This window comes from Cavia porcellus, unplaced genomic scaffold (assembly GCF_034190915.1).
Source record: "Cavia porcellus strain 051 isolate PalLab524CR breed Dunkin Hartley unplaced genomic scaffold, mCavPor4.1 scaffold_2, whole genome shotgun sequence".
NCBI lineage: Eukaryota > Metazoa > Chordata > Mammalia > Rodentia > Caviidae > Cavia > Cavia porcellus.
The window spans coordinates 68031252-68051270 of NW_026947485.1; the positions used below are offsets into that span (position 1 = coordinate 68031252).

General features: G+C 36.4%; 1 protein-coding gene across 1 annotated transcript in view; it reads right to left on the reverse strand.

Annotated features, from left to right (window-relative positions):
• Window positions 1–20019, reverse strand: part of Znf804b (zinc finger protein 804B) — a 516344-nt gene that overhangs the window by 87141 nt on the left and 409184 nt on the right. Inside the window, exon 2 of the mRNA XM_063243160.1 lies at window positions 9134–9277. Within this exon, the coding sequence (XP_063099230.1) occupies window positions 9134–9277 (144 nt within the window). The remainder of the gene's footprint in view (window positions 1–9133; window positions 9278–20019) is intronic.

A 20019-nucleotide genomic window follows, 5' to 3' on the forward strand; every position in this document is an offset into this window, starting at 1 on the left:
CCACAGAAAGATTAAACTTGAAAATTCTTAGGTAAATGTATGATATCTGAGAACATAATGTTAAGTAAAATGAGTCAAATGCACGAGCTCAAAGATTGCATGGTTTCTCATATCTGAAAAAATATATATATTCACACCTATATATTACATATTATGCTATTTTTAAAATATGTCAATACATATGCTAATTTGTTTCATTTACACTATTAGTATACCAACTTGTTGAAAAGAAAATTTTATGTTATTTATCTGTTAATTTCTTTTTTGTAAGAATCATTTTGGTTTATGTCTTGCACTTGAATAAGGATACACATTGTAGTAACTATTTCCACCTTGCTATTATTTGATTATGAGATTTTAAAATATTTTTCCTACAATAAAAATAATGAAAATAGATGTGAAACATTCCCACATTTTACCCTTTGGCCCACAAAAACAAGTGATTACAGAATGTAAGTATCTTAAGGCTTCTGTTTCCCTTAAGACTGCATTTGGCATGTATGCGGAACTTATAGACTAGCTATTGTTTCTATTTTACATGTTAGTTTTCTCTTGTCTCGCACTTGCTCACACTGTTTTTCACTCATGGCAATGGAGATGCTGATCTCTTCATTCCTGCAGTCTCAGCATTTGGAACAGTGTCTGGTACACAGCAGGCACTAAATAATTTTTACTGTAAGAAGAAATGATGAAAAAGCCTATGACTTTTTAGAAAGAACGGATACAGACTCAAGATGTTATATAATCTTTCAGTAGTAACGTTGAAAGCTGGAACTCTGGTGAAAGATAAATTAGGTAGGAAGGCATCTCAAGCACACTGTCTTTCTGATAGAAATTTTTTTTCTCACAGGGATCCTTTCTCATACAGCTTCTTGAGGAAAGGATCCACCATAAGAAGGAAATAGGACATAGGATGACATCAGGAAACAAGGCAGGTAATAAAGGACAGAAGCAAGGAAGGCAGTCTAGGAGACAAACAAAGGTATTCCCAAAGCGATGCTAAAAACAGTGCAAGAGCCAGAGCTATGCGGCCGGCCTGACTGAACTAGAAAGATTTAAGACTGCACCAGATATGATTCCAAAGGGGATGGCACACAGAACCGACCAGATATCTCACTTATCTAATATCTTCAGACTGAGACTCTTTTCATTATATACGGTAGATAATTTAGGGATAAATGAACAATAAACAATTATACATGTTGAATACATGGAAGAGGTAGGTGATTTCAAACTCTGGAAATAAACAGTTGTACAACAATAAGGAAAAGAAAATTATAACGTAATAATAATACCTTAAGAGGCTTAGTTCAAGAAATATCTGACATACTAATACAATTAAAAATATTCATTTAACAATGCAGTGAAAGACAGGTATTATCAACTGTCATGATACAGAATTAAGTGTAAACATGTGAAGACAGAGTAACACATATAACCTAACCGTATTTTATGTTTATATAGTTATTTAAATGTTTATGGTTGGATAGTAAATATTTAGAAAATTCTCTGAAATGATATAACCAAATTATCATTAAACACTGTTACTTATTGTTTTATACTTTTGTATTTCCTGATTTTAATGTTGAAAGTATCTGTGTATCACTTTTTTAATGAAACAGGTGTAGCTATATAATTAAACCTAGTAACAAAACAAAACAAAAACAAAAAAATAAAACAAACAAAAAACCCCACCTCACTTTGTAGACTAGGCTAGCCTTTAATTCCTGATCTTCTCCCAGTCTCCCAAGTGTTACAGGTGTGTACCAACGTGCCTGAGTCCAAGCATCAGTATTCAATTTCAGAAAAATACAGTTCTGAACATAATTTAATTCTTACATTACTCCAGCTTATATGCATCATAATTTTGTCATTCTCTTTCAGTCTGTTTCTGTTGTTTCCAGTATTTCGTATTTTAAATAACTTTGTGCACACATCTTTAGGGTTCAGCTGTTGATTTCCCTGGAACACGAGACAAATGGAATAGTCCACAGGAAAAATTCATGTCTTAAGATCTCTAATGAATAATCAAATGTGGATCAACTTCATTGAGCCTGCAATCAACTGGACTTCAACTCTTCCTGGCCATAGCACAAGAACTCATAACTCAACGTTGAAACCCTGCACTCTCAGAAGCACTCATGTCTTGTCAAATGGGTTTGGGATAGTAGTTCTGTTTTTATATCTGACAACTTATTTCTCAAAGTTCCACAAATTTATATTTATCTGATTACCAGTGATATAGAACATGCGATAAATATATGCATATATGCATAAGATTATATATATATATGATATATTATGTATATATTTACTTATATGTATATGTATATATATGTATATATGTATGCATGTATATATTTATAGTCACTTCCCTTTCTATTCTTGCTTGGGAGAATTATGTTGTCTCTCTTGAATTCTTAAATGTCCTTTGGTCAGAGACCTAATCTCTTTTCTTTGCATTATGTGCAATTACATACATATTTAAATATTAAATACTATCCTTAAACTGACTTTAGAATTACCTTTCCAAATCACAAGTCTAAATTTCTAATTCACAAATTATTTGCTTTCTTAAAAGTCCATAAAATTAGCAGTTTCTGATAAAATTAAAACTGGTGTTTTCAGACTGACAAACATCATCGTTAATGTGAGCTGAAGCATTTTCTTAAATTATGAAAATGTATAGTTATGCAACTCTCATTCACTAATTATAAAGAACTTGATGCTGGGGACTCTAACTTGTCTATTGAAATATTCACTATATCTACTTTAATCGTGATTAATCAGAGATAGACGGACATAATGATGTAAGACAGAAGTAGAAGTCGATTTAGAAACTCATTTTTATATCTTCAGTCCTGAGGTAGATTCTAGAGGACTCTTAGAACTAACTGTTAGTTTCCTTTAAGTGAGACTAAAACCGGTTGTGATGATACACACCTGTAATCCCAGTACTCAGAAAGCTGAGGCATAGGATCACTGTGAGTTTGAGACCCACCTGAGCTAGAAAGTAAACTCATTGACGGCCTGAACTACATAGTGAGATCCTGTCTCAAGAAGACAAAATAAAAGATAATAAAAATAATAAAGTGAGACTGATGGCAGTGAGGGGATGAAACAACAAAATTTAAAACAAAGTATTTTTTTTACATTATGTGGACAGATAAAGAGTTCTGTGTGGTATATCACTTCTTTGGGAATACCATTCTTAATAAAACATAAGCTGTCCTGAGTTGCTATGCTTCAAGATCTCCCATCATGGCTAACTTCAAGTGACAGGTGGTTCAACAACAAGCTCACCAAATTCCTCCAATTCATTCTGAGGAGACGTCAGCCACCACTGATTGTACCAATAGGATATCAGAATTCAAAGAAATAGCAACCCAGTATGAGTTAAGATATAAAGGGAAGATACTGCTGATGAAGTGACATTAGCGCTGACACAAATGAAGAGAAAAACCAAAAAAGTCTAGAGTCTAATAAAACAATATTCTAGACAGATAGAATAACTTTTAAAATGTCATCAGCTAAAGAGGTACTTGGCACAGAGACAGAAAGAACTAGAATGTACATTTTGAATTTACTTTTCCCTTGGTAGAAGATATTATGATCAAAAAGCCTCTTCTTCTAGGTGAATGTAGTGTTTAGAAAGAGTGATATGTGAGCTTGCAATCTGGGAACCACTTTGACTCTTTGTCTCCTAATTCTTTGCTGATAGCAGTCTCAACGAGGACATTGGGTGGTTCCAGGAGAATATGGGTCTGTAGAATGCAGTAGGAGATAAGGAATATTATACAGTTCTCACAAACGTCAATCTAGATACTCCATTTTTTATTTCTTCGACCTCATTGAGCCTGTAATCAACTGGTTTTCCCAGCCACATTACAAGAACTCATAATTAAAACACAGTGCATTGAAATATATCCTTGAACCAACTTGGGTAGTATTTGGGGACAAATTTGAAATCGAATTTTAAGCAAAGAACAAGAGATAATGAGCTGGAATATATTTTTGGTCACTTGTGGACTCTAGTGCTCTTGGAGTCAAGAAGACAGAGAAGGATTTGTTTAGATATTAAATCTGGAGCAAGTAGAGATGGAAATAATCCAAACCACCATTTTAAGGATGAATTGGTTGGAGTTCAAATCTAAAAGCATGGCAAGAATAGCTCCTCCTGAATAAAATAAATTATACTGTGACTGAAAGGTAATTAGGAGGATTGCACATTACGTATAGAGGATTTGGAATGGCTTTGCTTTTTAATATTAAAGGTATTTTATTGGTTCGTCGAAGGGAGATCCAGCTCATTTGTTTGTTTCTTTTTTAATTGAAATGGCTCAGAATGTCTCTGGGGCAGCAGAGATTTTTGCTTAAAGTGAGGATGTGTTCTCTTCATGTCATTGTGAATCACTTGTAGTAAATAGTCTTAAAGAGGGATTAGCACTCCAAAAAGTCTCATAGGAATTTCTATTGACATGTTATCTATATTAATGGTTATGAAATTATGATATTTTTAGCCAGCTGATTGTAATTTGCATAAACATTTAAATTCCTTTGGAATAATGCTTGACACTCATACAGAATTATAAGACAGCCACAGTAATATCTAAAGCAATTGGATTATTTCCAAATATGTGAAGTTCTTGAAGCTAAAAAATTTATTATTTTTCCTTATTGGAGAAATATACAACTGTTATTGATCTTTCTATAAAGAATACATAAAAATAACAATTTTTATTGCATTAGAGAAATTTATAAAATAATGGAGCTTATTTAAATGTATATTTAAGTAAACATACATTTTGTTACATTATTCTTCAAATTTCTTAATTTACTCATCTAGAATTTTAATATAATTATGAATAATAATATCATCTTTGCAGAAAAATGACTAAGTACATACAATATGCTGCTAATTAGACATAGGAAAGTATGAACATTTTAAAAATGACTTATTAAAATGAAGGATTCTGAGCAATCATAAATGAATGAAAGAAAAGTAAAGAGGAAAATTTAAATTACTTTTGATAGTAACATGCTCTGTTGATGAGTAATGGAATGAATTCATTTGGATTTTTTCCTACATATACCCAAAAGATTACATTGTTGGAAGTTCATCAGGAGAATCCAAATATATTATCTGACTTCACATAAAAATAAAAGTATGGTAACCGTTCATATTACTTCAGCCAAAATAATTCACTAAATCCTGGATATTGTCATTATAATCATTGTTCCTAACAAGAAGGGCTCTTAATAAGTAAGAATCAAATGGACACAATTAGGATGGTATTGAAGGAAATTTTTCTTGGCATATTTCATTTTAATGAACATTTCCATTTGCTATATTAAAACTCTTTCAATTGAAAGGGAATTTTTAAATTTAGCTTTATCTGAAACTGAGATAATTTTCAAAATATTTTGGGCCAAAGTGATTTTAAACAGAGATAGTTCAACATTCTCAAAAAAAAAAAAGCAATTTCACAAGGTCTGCAGCAAATTTAATTATTTCTGTGTTTCCCAAACTGGGAAACACATACAAAAATCTTCTGCAGTATTAATAGATGTTGAACATAAGGGATTTGCAAAACAGTGGGCATAAACAGTTTGTCCTGAAAACTCAGCTCCCCTAACATCCATATATAAATTGTCAATATCTGTATTAAATATGAATAGGAACACATTGAAATACAGCCCTGAAATGAGAAGACCAACTAGGCGAAGTAAAACATATGAGCCAAAAGCAGCAGGTGGGAAAGCATAAGGCACTTGTGAAAAACTGTAGGAAAATTCTTGTTCCCGTAGAAAACTCTGGAAGTTGAGGCAAGAGCCAGATTGGGGAGGTCTTGAGTCACAAGCTAAACAGTCCAAATATTTAAAAATCAGTTGTCCATCACTGAGGAACTTGAGGAGGGAAGTGATAGCATCTGTGTGGTACTTTGGCAGGACTAATTTGGATGTAAAAAAAAAAACCTGTAATAGTGTGAATACTGGAGGTAGGGAGTCCAGGTAGACTTCTCCAGTAACGCTTCAGATGCACGATGAAATGAAAATGGTAAAGATGGGAATCCAGTGAAGAATGAGTACAAGACACACTGCTAAAGCAGAAGCAAAGGAGTATGGGTGTGGTTTTGAAGGCATCTAAAGATGTCTTCACAGCAGAGATGGCAGCTTTAATAGCATCCTTTGTTCTATATAGAACATGCTTTGTTACTGTCCTGGGTCTTGGTGTCGGTTTTCTACCATGTGCAACCTATTATTCTTCACCACATGCTAACTTCATTCCTCAAACTTAGCTCATTGTTTCTCTTCCTTTGAAGGTTTGCACGCTCTCTTTTAAGTGTTCTAAGCAAAAAACTCTACAATACTTACAGCTCTATTGACTTGACATTCTCTGGAAGTAAGTCACTTTGTGAAGGTTAGGATCAAATCCATCCATTTCCACAACTAACAGAGTAGAAAACACAGAAACGTGGTCCCTGTTTGACAAAGGACCATGCCCAAGAAAGTCAGAGTATCAGCTACAGATAAACAGAAGTAGATGTGTAGATGAAGTAAGATTCAAAAATGTTGCTTTATTATCATGCTGGGAAGCCAGTGGATATGAAATTAAGGAAAGTAATAAAAAAGGGCATTGATTAAGCATGGTGGGGATCTTCCCCAAATCTAACAAGATTTCTATTGCTCTCATATTCCCTCAACTGAACTTCTGTTTCTCCTAGGAAGAATCCCATCTTTGGCCCTCGGTTTCAACATGTATTGTTATATATGTGAAAATAAAATGGAAAACACAGATCAAGATCAAATGTCATTATTCCATGCTACTTTCTTTCATCTTGTGTTTTCCTGAATCCCTAGAGTATTTTTTTTCTTTTCCTAATGTGTACCCTGCACAAAAGATTGCCTGCACAAAATACCTCTAGGGAGTAACATTTATGAAAATTTCATCTTATAAACATTTTTACCTAATAAGTTAAGGCACTATAGAATTAGGAACATCATTTTCAACTGTAAGTGAGATAGTTTACTTTAACAAATGATCATCAATGGTTAGAAAACCATGCATAAAAAATACTGATGAGTACCTAATGAAGACCTTATCAACTGAATGGTATATCAGCACACTGAGTAACCTTAACATTAAATGAAGCCAGACAACCATATATTATATACCTTATTATGGTAAGACACAGTCCTCTTTCTAAGATACTTTTGCCTAGAAAAGAAACAGAAATCTAAATTTGGCCATATCTCTGTCCATAGTCACCAGCTTGAAGGGCACATAGAAGACCATGGGAAGCGTAAAAGAATGTGGGAAGATATGTAAAATCGAGTGTCGGGATCAGATTTCAAGGAGTAAAATTTTAAATTGGGAAGTCTTATAAATGAAAATGTGTTAAAAGAATTTTAAAGACATGTCAGCATGTCAAAAGTTCAGATTTGGAGATACTGAGTTCAAGGAATATGAATTTATAAGTCATTTATGAGGCAATTATGGAAACATACTCATTGATATTCAGAAATTAGTATTAAGTTTTAAGTGTGATAATAGTTATGTTTTTAGGCATCATTATATATATAATGAAATGCTTTGAGATGAAATGTGACGTGTGGAATTTGCTTCAAAATAAATTATCATTGGTGAAGACAGGATTGTATGGTAGTGACATAATGAAATGAGACTATTATAGATGGTAATAAACAAATAATTCTTTTTTATATGCTTGAAATTGTTCTTTTTTTATCACTTTAAATATAAATTACTGAGCCATAACTCTGAATTATTGAATGAGAATATCTGAGTAATTTTTAGGAATTTGTATGACCAGCATCTTCCAAGATAATTATTTCTCATAACAAGATTTGGCGATTACAGTCCTAAAATGATTTACCCATTGATCTTGCCCTGTCACAGAAATGCATCAAAATACACACACATTCTTCTTCTTAAGGATAGAAGCTATGTCTTCAGCAGCTATGTGTGTTCAAGACCACACATTCAGTATGTGCTTTATAAATATAAATGATGTTAGATGAAATATTTTTGTTCACTATGAATAAATATTTTAGATCCAGAGTATAAAGATTTACCCACAGATTCCAACATGTCAGGTCCATTTAGATTAGAAGTATGTACCTTCTCATGATTCTGAGCAATAATCTGGCCTCACAGCATTTCTTTATTCGTTGACAGTATTTAACACTCCTAATGCCTGCGTTGTCAGTGTCTCCATACCTCAAACAGCAAGGATAAAATCTAACAGGATGTGAAAATTGAGGTCCATTTTTAGAAACAAAAAGTAGTATTAGCAGCCATCTATGGACTATCCACAATGATGACATGCATACATACAGTAATACCTTAGTTCACAAACACTTCTGTTCATGCACAATTCACAAACAGGTGTTTGGGAAAATTCCACTCCTTTTGCAAATTCTTCCTCTAATGATGAACACAGCAGTGGCTGTATTCCTCAGAATAATCAAATAAATTAAGTTCATGAATTGAGGTACCACTGTATATGAATCAAATTTTTTAAAAAAATAACTAAAATGTTTCCCTGCCTTTACCACTTAATTTTATTTGTTTGAATTTTTATTTGTTTCAAATATTTCATTTACTAAGTAAAATTGTCATTCTTTTCAAGAGGATATTATTACCGAAATGTAACTGTTTATTAAGAATTTTTTACCAAAAGTATTTTCTATACCTTGGGATGCTTGAGAAAATAAAAATGTTTATAATAGAGTCTACCCTACATCTGGCTCGTGTTTCTAGCTTTACCACTACCTTGTTTGGTGATACTGAATATGACCATATTTTACTGATTCTTGGTTTCCATATATATATATATATATATATATATATATATATATATATATATACATTTTACAATAAATAAGTCATTCTATGCTGATTGTTTTTAAGTTTTCCTCTAGTTTTATGGTATGTCTAGAGGAAAAAGGCTTCATCTAATATTTCAACAGAAAAAAATACTTTTTATGAGAAAAGGACATAAAACAAACCCACTTCAAAGTCTTACATGACTATAAATAAGGTCAACGTCATACAGTTCTGTTCAGAGACTATAAATACAGGAATTGGAAGAATTTTCACACTTTGCCTTACCTGCTTATGAGCATGATCATAAGAATTAATATGATTGTCAAACTCCTGGTGTTTGTGATACTGCTTGTCACATAATTCACAGTAAAAGTTTGCCTTTACATCTTCCAGGGCCTTTGCTGTGGACTTCTCCTTTTCTGCAAAGTCCTTTTTTTAAAAAAAGAAAAAAGACATTGGTTACATTTCTCTCCGATAGTATAATCCATTCTCATATTAATAAAGTTGGTTTGTAATTTTACAAGGACTAAAAGAATAGGTTGAGTTTCATTATTTTCTGTAAATTCATTGGTGTTGTGGAAGTAACTTACACTTTATCATCATCCCTTACTTTCCAGTGAACTAACAGTTTTAGCATATTAGCCCACTGGTTACTCTTATATCCTAGGCATTACTCATCCTTCCTCCTGCATTCCATTTTGAAATTATGATTCTGCTTCCTAGTATCCAACCCTTTCTCTGGACTTTCCTACTTCAACTCCTTCATGCTTCCTTACTACTTAATAATTTCCTCTAATATCACTTGTCCAGTTTTTGTGTTTCACACAACTCTATCTTAATTTGCCAGTTAGTCCATTCCATTTCTCTCCAGGGATGACCTCTTCACCTGATGGTTATAACCTGATGTGTCTATAATGTTCAGCTCCAGCTGAATCTCCCTCCACATCCATCAGCTCCTACATATTATTATTGGGATCATTTCATGTTCTTCGCAGCCATTATCCTTAAAATTGTAGAATGCTACATCTCAGTTTTGGCCATGTTACTCACCTACACAAAAAACTTTTCCATTTTCTCATTACCCATAAAATAATAATGAAAAATATTTACTTGGCAAACTATGTGTCAGGTATGTGAATTACCTCTTTTATTCCTCAAAACAAATCTAAGAGTTAGGCTCTATTTCTATCTGCATTTTACTGATGAATCAAATAATGTTTGGGAAGACCATATATGGTCACAAAGGTAGTAAATGGAACAGAGATTTGAATCAGACAATCAAGGCCCAGATCCTTTATTGGGGGACAGCTACAATCTACCATCTCTTTTTAAACCAACTTGCTTAACAAGTCATAAAACTTCCTACTCTGCCATCATCATCTTTTACCAAATTCTGCTTGAATATTGTTCATTTTAATTTTATCTCCAGATACACTGTTTTTTATGCTTGCAGCTTTCAAAGTATTTAAGAAAAGGAAGTATTTTTGCCCCACAATGCTAAATAATGTATTGTCTTGCCCCAAGTAAATACATATTTAATATATATTATAGAACCTAATAGATAATAGCAGCTTACAGATTCATACTTTCTACAAGTCTGTATTTCTTTCCTATTATCACAATGCCAAGTAAAGACTTATGGATGGCACATAGATAATACCATATACATATGCTCAAAGAATGGGTGAAAAGTTAAAGGATAGATGTTAGGTGTCTCTCTAACATGGAAGAGCTCTCGAGTTCAATAAAGCAGACCACCAAACCTACATGATAGATTCATCAGAGGCCACCATAAATATGACCACCAGGAATTTAGGTAGGTTTTCTCAAGGTAGGTGGAGTGACAGGACAATTAATTCATACATGAAAGCATAATGATACAAGCCCAAATACAAAAGAGGAAAATAAATGTCAGCAAGCAAGAAGGATTAAAATACTACTAAAAAGATGCAAAATTCACCACCACCACTATTCAATAGTTCTGGAAACATTAGCCAGGCCAATTAGACATGAGAAAGAAATAAAAGGAAAAGGATAGGAAAGGAAGAAGTTATCTTATCATTATTTACAGATCACAAGATACTCCACATTAAAGGCTCCAACAGTTCCACCAAAAGTCTTCTAGATTTAATAACAAAATGCAGTAGCACTGCAGGATATAAAGGCAATACTTGAACATCAATACCATTCTTGTACACAAACAACAAACACACTGAGAGAGAAATTAGGAAACCACACCTTTCACAATAGCATTCAAAAAAAAAAATGAAATACCCAGAAAAATTTTCTAATGAAGGAACTAAAAAGACTTTTACATTGAGAACTGAACACTCTGAAATAGGAGATAAAAACAGATACCTAAAAATGGAAAATATCTCTTGTTCTTGTGTAGGAAAGCTAATATAGTAAAATAGTCACACTTTCAAAATTGGTACACAGATTTAATGCAATCCTAATAAAAATACCAAGAGAATATCTCATAGAATTAGAGAAAACAACCCTAAAATTTATTTGAAACCAGAAGAGACCTAGAGTAGCAAAAGAAAGACTGGCTATCAATAGTACTGGCAGGAAAACAGACATGATGATCAGTGGAACATATTAGAAGATGCTGAAGCAGCTCCAAACACATTCAGTCACCTTATCTTTCACTGGAAGAAAGATAGTCTCTTTGATAAATGGTGCTGGGAAAACTGACTTTTCATATACCAAACCGTAAGACTAGGCTCACATCTTTTACCATTTACTAAACTAAAATAGAATAGATCAAAGATCTAAATATTAAAACGAAAATACTAACTCTGATGGAAGATGGAACAGATGGAAGATATTGGCATAGACATAGACTTTATGGACAAAACCTTGACATCACAGAAACTATCACAAAGAATCAAAAATTGGGATCTCAAAAAGCTTTTGAAAAGCAAGAGATACCACCAATGGTGTATAGAAACAAAACATATTGTAGGAAAAAAAATCTAGCTGTTCCTCAGAAAAAGGACTAGTGTCTACAATATATAAGGAACTAAAAAGAAATCAGTCCAAATTTGAAGACCCAATCCAAAAATAGACATCTGAAGAGAATAGACATATCTCAAATGAAGACATAAAAATCACAAATAAATATATGAAAAAGATTCAACATTAATGGCAATTTGAAAGTTACAAATTAAAACAATGCTGAGACTGTACCTCTCCCCAGAAAGAATGGCTGATATCAAGAAGTCACCTGTAACAAAAGTTGGCGACACTGTGGGGAAAAAGGAACCCTTCTGCACAGTTGGTGGGAGTGTTGACTGGTGCAAACACGGTGGAAATCAGTATGGAAATTGTTCAAAAAACTGAAACTAACAGTTCCATTTGACGCCACTGTTCTCCTTCTTGGTATCTTCCAAATGAATTAAAAACACCACAACAGCAATAGGCACGCATCCATGTTTACAGTGGCACAATTTGCAATGACTAAATCTGGCTGACAGCCCAAATGCCCATCAGTGATGAATGGGTGAAGAACACATGTTAAAACATGTATGTATATAGTGGGGTAATACTTTGTCATAAAAAGGATAAACTTGAGACATTTCCACCTAAATGGGTGCACATTGAGACCATATTCTTAAGTGAAATAAATCAAACACATATGTAAATATCACATGATTTCTCTAGTGTGAGGTATCAAAAGTGTGAGTAAGGACCAAAATATGTAATATATATTGGGAAATGGAAAGAAAACATTCAAATGGGAAGGGGAATCAAGGTGGGGTAGGGGTAAAGGAAAGAAGGAGCAAAGAAAAAGAGAATACAAGGAAAATCTGGAAACAAAGGTTTCATAAATAACGAAGGAAGAGATAAAGAGAGGGCAGGGGAATGGGAAAAAGAGGACTCAAGATGTATCATATACAGGTACGAGCTCCCGGTGATGAATGTTATCATTATGTATATCTAAAATGTGTCAATAATTTTAAAACCCACAAAAATGTGTTTTCATTGGATTTTTAAAACAAGTTGTGTTGTTCTGAATTCAAAACGGTCAAAGGATTTATAATGAAAATAAGGCCATAACCACATTTGTCCTCTAATAAAAAAACAAAATAGACCAAATATCTGGATTTCCTAAGAGAATGTAAGTAAGCATTTGGATAATGCAGGTTACAAGAGCGACTGGACAGGGTGCATGCGGTAATGTGAGTGCAGGCTGATTCCAGCACAAAACCCCATGGCTGAAGGATCTGAGATGATGCCAGCCGAGGCGGTCACTTCTGAGAAATGACACAGCAGGGTGGCAGTGAAGGAGGATAGCATGGTGTTAGGCAAATCACCACTTCTCATCTAGTCTTTTCCACTAGTTCGTTCCCCCTTTTCCTTTCTTAGTATAAGTTCAGGAATCAGAGTAGAACTAGGAATCACACTGATTTAATCGTGGTTTCTCTTATTATGACACTGGAGTAATAGTGGTAGAAGACATTTGGTTAATTCTGCCATTGCAAAAAAGTACTTCAGTCTCATGAAGGAGGGGAAGAAATAACCGAGAATTCCAGGTTTTTCTGTGTATAGATTATATGCAGGCTTATACTATCATAAACAACCAAGAATGAGAATTCTCTAGTTATTCTTAGAACCTTCATGTGAACACATTTCCAAAACAACCTTGAGTTATCATACTACAGGAGTTTCATTTCAAAATTTTACAATATTAATAATTTATTAATATTTAATTTATTTGGTACTTTTTGTGAATACATTTCATAAGGTCATAAGACTAAATTACGCATCACATATTTGTATGCATATAGAGCACTGGAGTTTGAACACAGGGCTTTTACACGAAGCTACATCCCCAGTCCTTTTTAATATTGGATTTTACTGAGTGACAGCCATTGTTAAAGTCCTATCATCTTGTTTTGAAACTCTGTATCATCATTTTTTGTTGTTGTTGGCATCATTTTGCTTTCGCTATTTTTTAATTGTTTATTTGCTTCTTGATTTTCCTAGTTTTTCTGTTTAAAATAAAAAGGGGAAGAAAAGAGACATCACAATAGAGAACATCTCCCATTCTCATAGTTTTTGTTTAGTAGTAATCTCACAGTTCTTTGTATTATAGTAACCCTCACCTTACTGTGTTAGAATTTAGGTTTTAATTACTCTTATTCATTAAACAATCTTTCCATAAAAATAAAAAACATTGAATTATACTATCTTGTAATACTCTTTCTTCAGCCTCCAGAGTGCTGGGATTATTGGAATGCACCATTGTGTCGCATTTTACAGTCATATCAACATTTCTTGTTTCATTTTTCTTGCCAGCAAATGGTGCATCATTTCCCATCTGCCTTCCCTCTGTGGTACTAATGACATCCGCTAAGGCATACCCTGGTCTCATTACTAGGAGAGGAAAGGTGGATAGGTGTAATATAAATGCCCCCAGCAAAATATACAAACATAACTCATAATCTAGTGTATCCAGCAGAGCCAGAGATAATGGAATAAACCCAACAGCAGTTGACTGGATATTAAGATACAGAGAAACAGGTATGAGAATAGAAATCACAGGCAAATCAACACAAAAGTGAGGAAATGAGAAGAATCATGCAGACAGGTGATGTAAGTTTGTTCTAAAGTGTAAAATTAGGATCTGCTCAGGTGAAGCTGAGTGAGTGTAAAGAAAAGGGGAAGGTAAAATCTCAGGCTAGTAAGATAAGCATTCTGTAAATTCAACTTACCATTTAGCAGAAGAGACATTAATGTTTATAAATTTGGTAAGTTGTATCAATTTAAAGTGCCAGAAGACAGTACAGTGAGAGCACATTATTAACGGGTTGGTGCTGCTTTATCCATCTGACCATTAATCCACCCATCTAACTACCTATTTATCCAAGTAACCATTAAGTATCCAAACACCCAAAAATTTCTTATTGAAAAAACCTCTAAATGAAAGTTCTTTATCTGTTCTTACTCTTAGAGATTTATGCTCTACTGGATAGAATACAGAAAAACATGTGTGACAGTAATAGAATAATATCTACAAGTTGCTAAATCAGAGCTCCCCAGTCCCAATTACTTATGAATAATTGGAAGGAATAAAGTATATATATATATATATATATATATATATATATATATAGAGAGAGAGAGAGAGAGAGAGAGAGAGAGAGAGGGCAGTGCATGTAGGCATGTGAATGTGTGTTAGGTCTGTGTGTAAATTATAACTAAAAATATGCAATATTTACTATTTTTGGTTTCTTTGTTGTTGTTGTTGAATGGCATAGTAATTTTACTAATCAAATATCTCAAAGGTAATTTAAGATATTGAAAGGGTTTTGGCCCAGACAGGACACTGTAGCCAGGAAAGCCTCAACCGGAAGCAGGAAGCCCCTATCTCCCCTGCCCCTAGGAAGTTACCTGTGACGCCATCTTCCCGCCCCTGGAGATTTACATATGGTGCCAAACCTAGGACCAATGGGCTACCTGTGTATCCCTAATGCCCGCCTTAGGTTCCACCCCAAACCGAGGCTATTTACATGCCCCCACGCCACATGTCCACCAGAGAGATCGCCAGATGCCAGCGGTGGGGGTGCCGGTCATCTCTCTCCGTGTTCTCAGAATAAAGGCCGCTTTTTATTTTATACTTCTCATCTTTTGGAAATATTTTGCATCTTTTGGAAAAATCCTAGCATTTGGTGCCATGACTGGATCGGCAGGCGATTGACTCCTGGGACACACCCAGTTGAGTCCCCTAGCCGATTACCAGATAACATCCTGGATTAATCCCAAGCTTTTTCCTCTCCCGAGACGTCCTTGTCGCCAGCCGCCTGCACTCAGCATCGGCCAGATTGATTTCAGGTGAGCACTCCCCGGGAAACTTTTGCACTGGGCAGCCCCAGTCGAATGTTCTCCCCGTTCCCGTGGGTCTGTGCATTTTCACATCCTTAGGACAGCCCAGGGCAGGGTTCTTTCTGGGCAAACTTGTGTCCACACTCTATAAAATCTCTCATGTTCTTTGGGTTCGGATAGCCCAAAGCAGAGATTTTTGGGACCGCCCACACTGAAAGAACGCCTCACTTCCCTTAAATCCTTGCGCTTTCACAGGCAAAACTGTTACTGACCCCACACGGGCTCCACTCGTAAATCTCTCAGTGACGACTGGAATATATGAGTTTTTGGAACCGTAGCTGCCACGTGGTGCCACAAACGAGTGATGGTTTGTTCTGGACCACCGGTTTTTTTCTTGCCTGAATCAGTCATGGGGAACGCATTTTCTAACTCCCAAAAGACGCCTTTACAATGCCTAATTTCCAATTTACGTACTCTTAAAAATTAAAAGTACCATAAAAACTAAACAATTAACTTTATACTGCCAGGAGGTCTGGCCAACCTACCCACTTATCAGCAAGCCTTGGCCCAAGGAAGGAACATTTGACCCCTGCATTCTCAGAAACTTGTATGAGTTCTGTCAGATCGGCGACAAGTTATTAGAACTCCTTATATTCAGGCCTTTCTTGTTCTGACAACATGCCAGTCTCTCATTAAGTCTTGTGCTCCCACTGAGATACTTTTAGCTAACTCTACCGTGCCACAAACTTTTCCGTCCTGCCCTCAGGATTCGCTTGAGGATGTTCCTCTGGTGTTTTCCCGGCCACCGCCTGCCTACCACCAAACTCATTCCCTGTTGTTACCTCCTGCCGGGCCACTCTCCCCTCCCCCTATGCCTGATTCTCTCAGCAGTCCTGGTCCCAATGCGTCGCAGATACCTCCTGCTGGGCGATCCTCTCCCTCTCCGCCTTCAGGGACCCATAACTCTCCCAGCAACTCTAATCACTCTGTTAGCGCTTCCTCAAAGTCTCCAATTTCTTGTTCTCCTGAGAATTCTCTATCCCCTACAGCATTCTCACCACCCGCCCACCATACTAGGTCTCGGTCACTATGTCCTTCCAGCAGGCTGCGTGATTGTTCCAGCTTGCTCCGGGAACAGTCACCATGTTGCAACCCTCTGCCACGTGGCATGGTGCCGCCATGTTCAAGAGGGTCACTTGGAGACAGGGCACCTCCATGTTTTGGGTCACGTGACAAGGCACTGCCATGTTCCCAGGACCCTCACTGTCAATGGGCGCCCCCTTGTGGCTCCTGTTGTAAACTGCAACAGCCGCCCTGTTGCAATGCACAGGATGCTTCATTATGCTGCCGACAGCAATCCTCTTGCTGCAAGGCACACAGTGAGACGCCATCTGCCTGTGTTTCCCAGGGTGACCAGCAGCAGCTCTATAGGCCCTCTACAGATGATTGCTCACACGCGCCTACCAGATGGATGGCTGCCCAATGGCCCTCTGTTCCGGAATCTTCTCCTCAGGCTCTGCTACCACTTAGGGAGCAAGCTGGCCCCGAGGGACTTGTTAATATCCATGTGCCTTTTTCCCTTTCTGATCTATCTCAGATTACCCATAAATTAGGTAGCCTCTCTGTTAACCCACAGAATTATATCAGGCAATTTAAATTTATTACTAATTATTATGATTTACATTTTAAGGATGTTTGTGGGATTGCAAATACCACTCTCAGCTCACAAGAACAGAATCAGCTGTGGCAAGCAGCTCAAAAAGAAGCTGATCACAGACATAAGGTAAACACCACTGATAATGACCCTGGGCCTATTGCTGTGCCAGAGCAGGACAAGCATACTAACTATAACAAACTTTTAAAACAGGTCCAGGAGGTTAATTAAAACCCAGCTGTGTTCCTAAATTGCTTTCTAATCCTCTTGCCCCGCAAGCAGTTCCAGCTTCGTGCGCTGTGTCAGGCCACCTCCCAAACCCTCCCCCATGTGCCCTCCTAACCCCTCCCTCCCCCATGTGCTGTCGTCACTGCCACCTTACGCCTTTCCGGGGGCAGTCTCAGCCCGCCCCTGCACGCTATGTCCATGTGCTTGCCCCACCCCCACACTGGGCGTGCTCTGCAGGCGTGCCGCAAAACAGCAGCTCAGCAGCTCTGCTCAGGCATGCTTTTTTTACAATTCATCTCCACTCAAAAGATGCTTTTTTATTACAATTCTCAAACCATTTAATCAAAGTTACTGGCCACCTGATAATTTTACCAGCCTTGTTTATCAATCAAAGCCTTCACCAATCTCCTGTTTAACAAATAAGGTTATAAATTCCTTTTTGCTGGTAATCACTAGCTCTATTTCAAAACAAGCATTTTCTTTAAAGTTTTATTTTATTTGTCTTGGTTCATACTACTGCAAATAACAACTTTAAAAAGTGTGTTCAAAATTTGACAGTATTAGATCAGTTTTGACAGATTTATTCATAAGATTGCTAAACCTTTACTGCAAAATGTTTCCATTAAAGCCTTTTTGGGCAGACTAAAGCTTTTTTTGTTAATTCTACATGTCACCCTATAAAAAAGCAATGTGCCATCAAGATAAAGCCTGCTCTCTAATCTAAAATGCCAATAAATTCCTACATACTTACTTAATTCTACTGTAGTCCAAATCCCAAACAAAAAGGCAAAACTTGATCTTCAAACCTGATCTTAATATGGTTTATCATATTTTTAACACTTGTGACACTTGGAGTTCTGAGGCAGGTAAACCTACACAAGGCAGAGCTGCCTCCTCCCCCCCATGGACCATGCTCAAATGCAGAAGAAGACATTGGGCAACAAAACGCCCTATCCTGGTGATCTTTGAGACCTTACTTCAGGGCTGCTGGACTGTCTTAGCCACCAAAGCGTGGGTAAGCCATCCTAACTTCTAGCCCTCACAGGAAATGTCGATACTGCCAGATTCATTGCTGAAAAAAATTGCTGCCGAAGACTGATGGGGTTCAGGACAACAACAGCCCCCTTTAAGGTGTCCATCTCAGATTCCAAGTCGCACTAAAGTCTCAGGTAAGATATTCTCTATATTTGTGTACATAGAGGCCATATATACAGAGTTCTTCTGAGTATTCAGGCTGCTATATTAAGTCCTCAATCTCTATGACAGGATATTGATGGTCAACCTATGCCATTTATAAACAGGGCCCATTTTGTGCAGGTCCCAGTCCTAAATCTTGAAATACATTTTATACAGGCTGACTTAGACACACTGAGGCCTCAACAGCTTCCACCTGTTGTCACTGGTGGACCTCTCCTCAGTGATATAAGGCCACCCCCTTCCTTTCTTATTCACCAATTTGTCAGACAACCCTGGTCAAGACTGACAGATACATTTTGTCTTCTCACTTTGTTTATACTTTTTCAGGATACATAAAAGCCTTTCCCACAACCAGGTACACTGCTGATACAACCAGGTTACGGCGACCTATGCCTAAATAAAAGTTGCTAGACTGCCATCCTGGCTTCACATCACTCAGGCTAAGAGTTGCCCTTCCAGCCCTAAATCTGATCATTCTGAGTGGTCATCTCATCTTCTGTCACCTACCCATCTCTGTCTCACAAAGGCCTCACAGCCACAGTTAACAGTCTAAGTCATGTTTTGTTATCCACTTTGGTTCCTAATTTCTTACATTCTATTAATGATCATTTTTACAGCAGGACTCTTGACAGTCTTTCCTAAAGACTCCCACATCATGCGTAAGATAATCTTCATAATATTCTATATGATAACAGTTGCAGTTCTTTCTACCCTCAGCTGTCTGGTTAAACGTGACATCCCTGAAAGTCTAAGCCCTTACCTTCCCTATACTGGTACAGCCACTGCCTTCCCTGCTCCCCCTATTTTTTTTCCAGTTCAACTCCTGGGCTAGAGACAAGTTTTATACACCTACCCTCTTAACATTTATGCTTTCAGATGGGGGAGTAATCACCTCTCATAACATCATCTCTCCTAACCTCACATTTAATTTTCAGAATTCTGCCTTACCATGGAACATGTCTAAATCAAAAGCACCTTTCCCTCTACCTCACCTGGGTCCTTAAATATGACAGTGCCATGGCTCCTCATAACATCTTGTCTCTTTGTTTTTCCAGTCTAACATACATGCATTCACCAGTGAAGTTGTCCTGGCCAAAACACCTGGCACTAGTGTCTACAGGGGCATCAACCTTCATCCCATTGACTCCTCTAGGCTCCAGTACAGTGCCCTCTGCCAGCAAGAAGTAGTTAAAGAGAGAAATCTTTGCCCCTTTTCATAATAAATATGAAAGAAATAAAATAGCTACATATTGTCAGAATC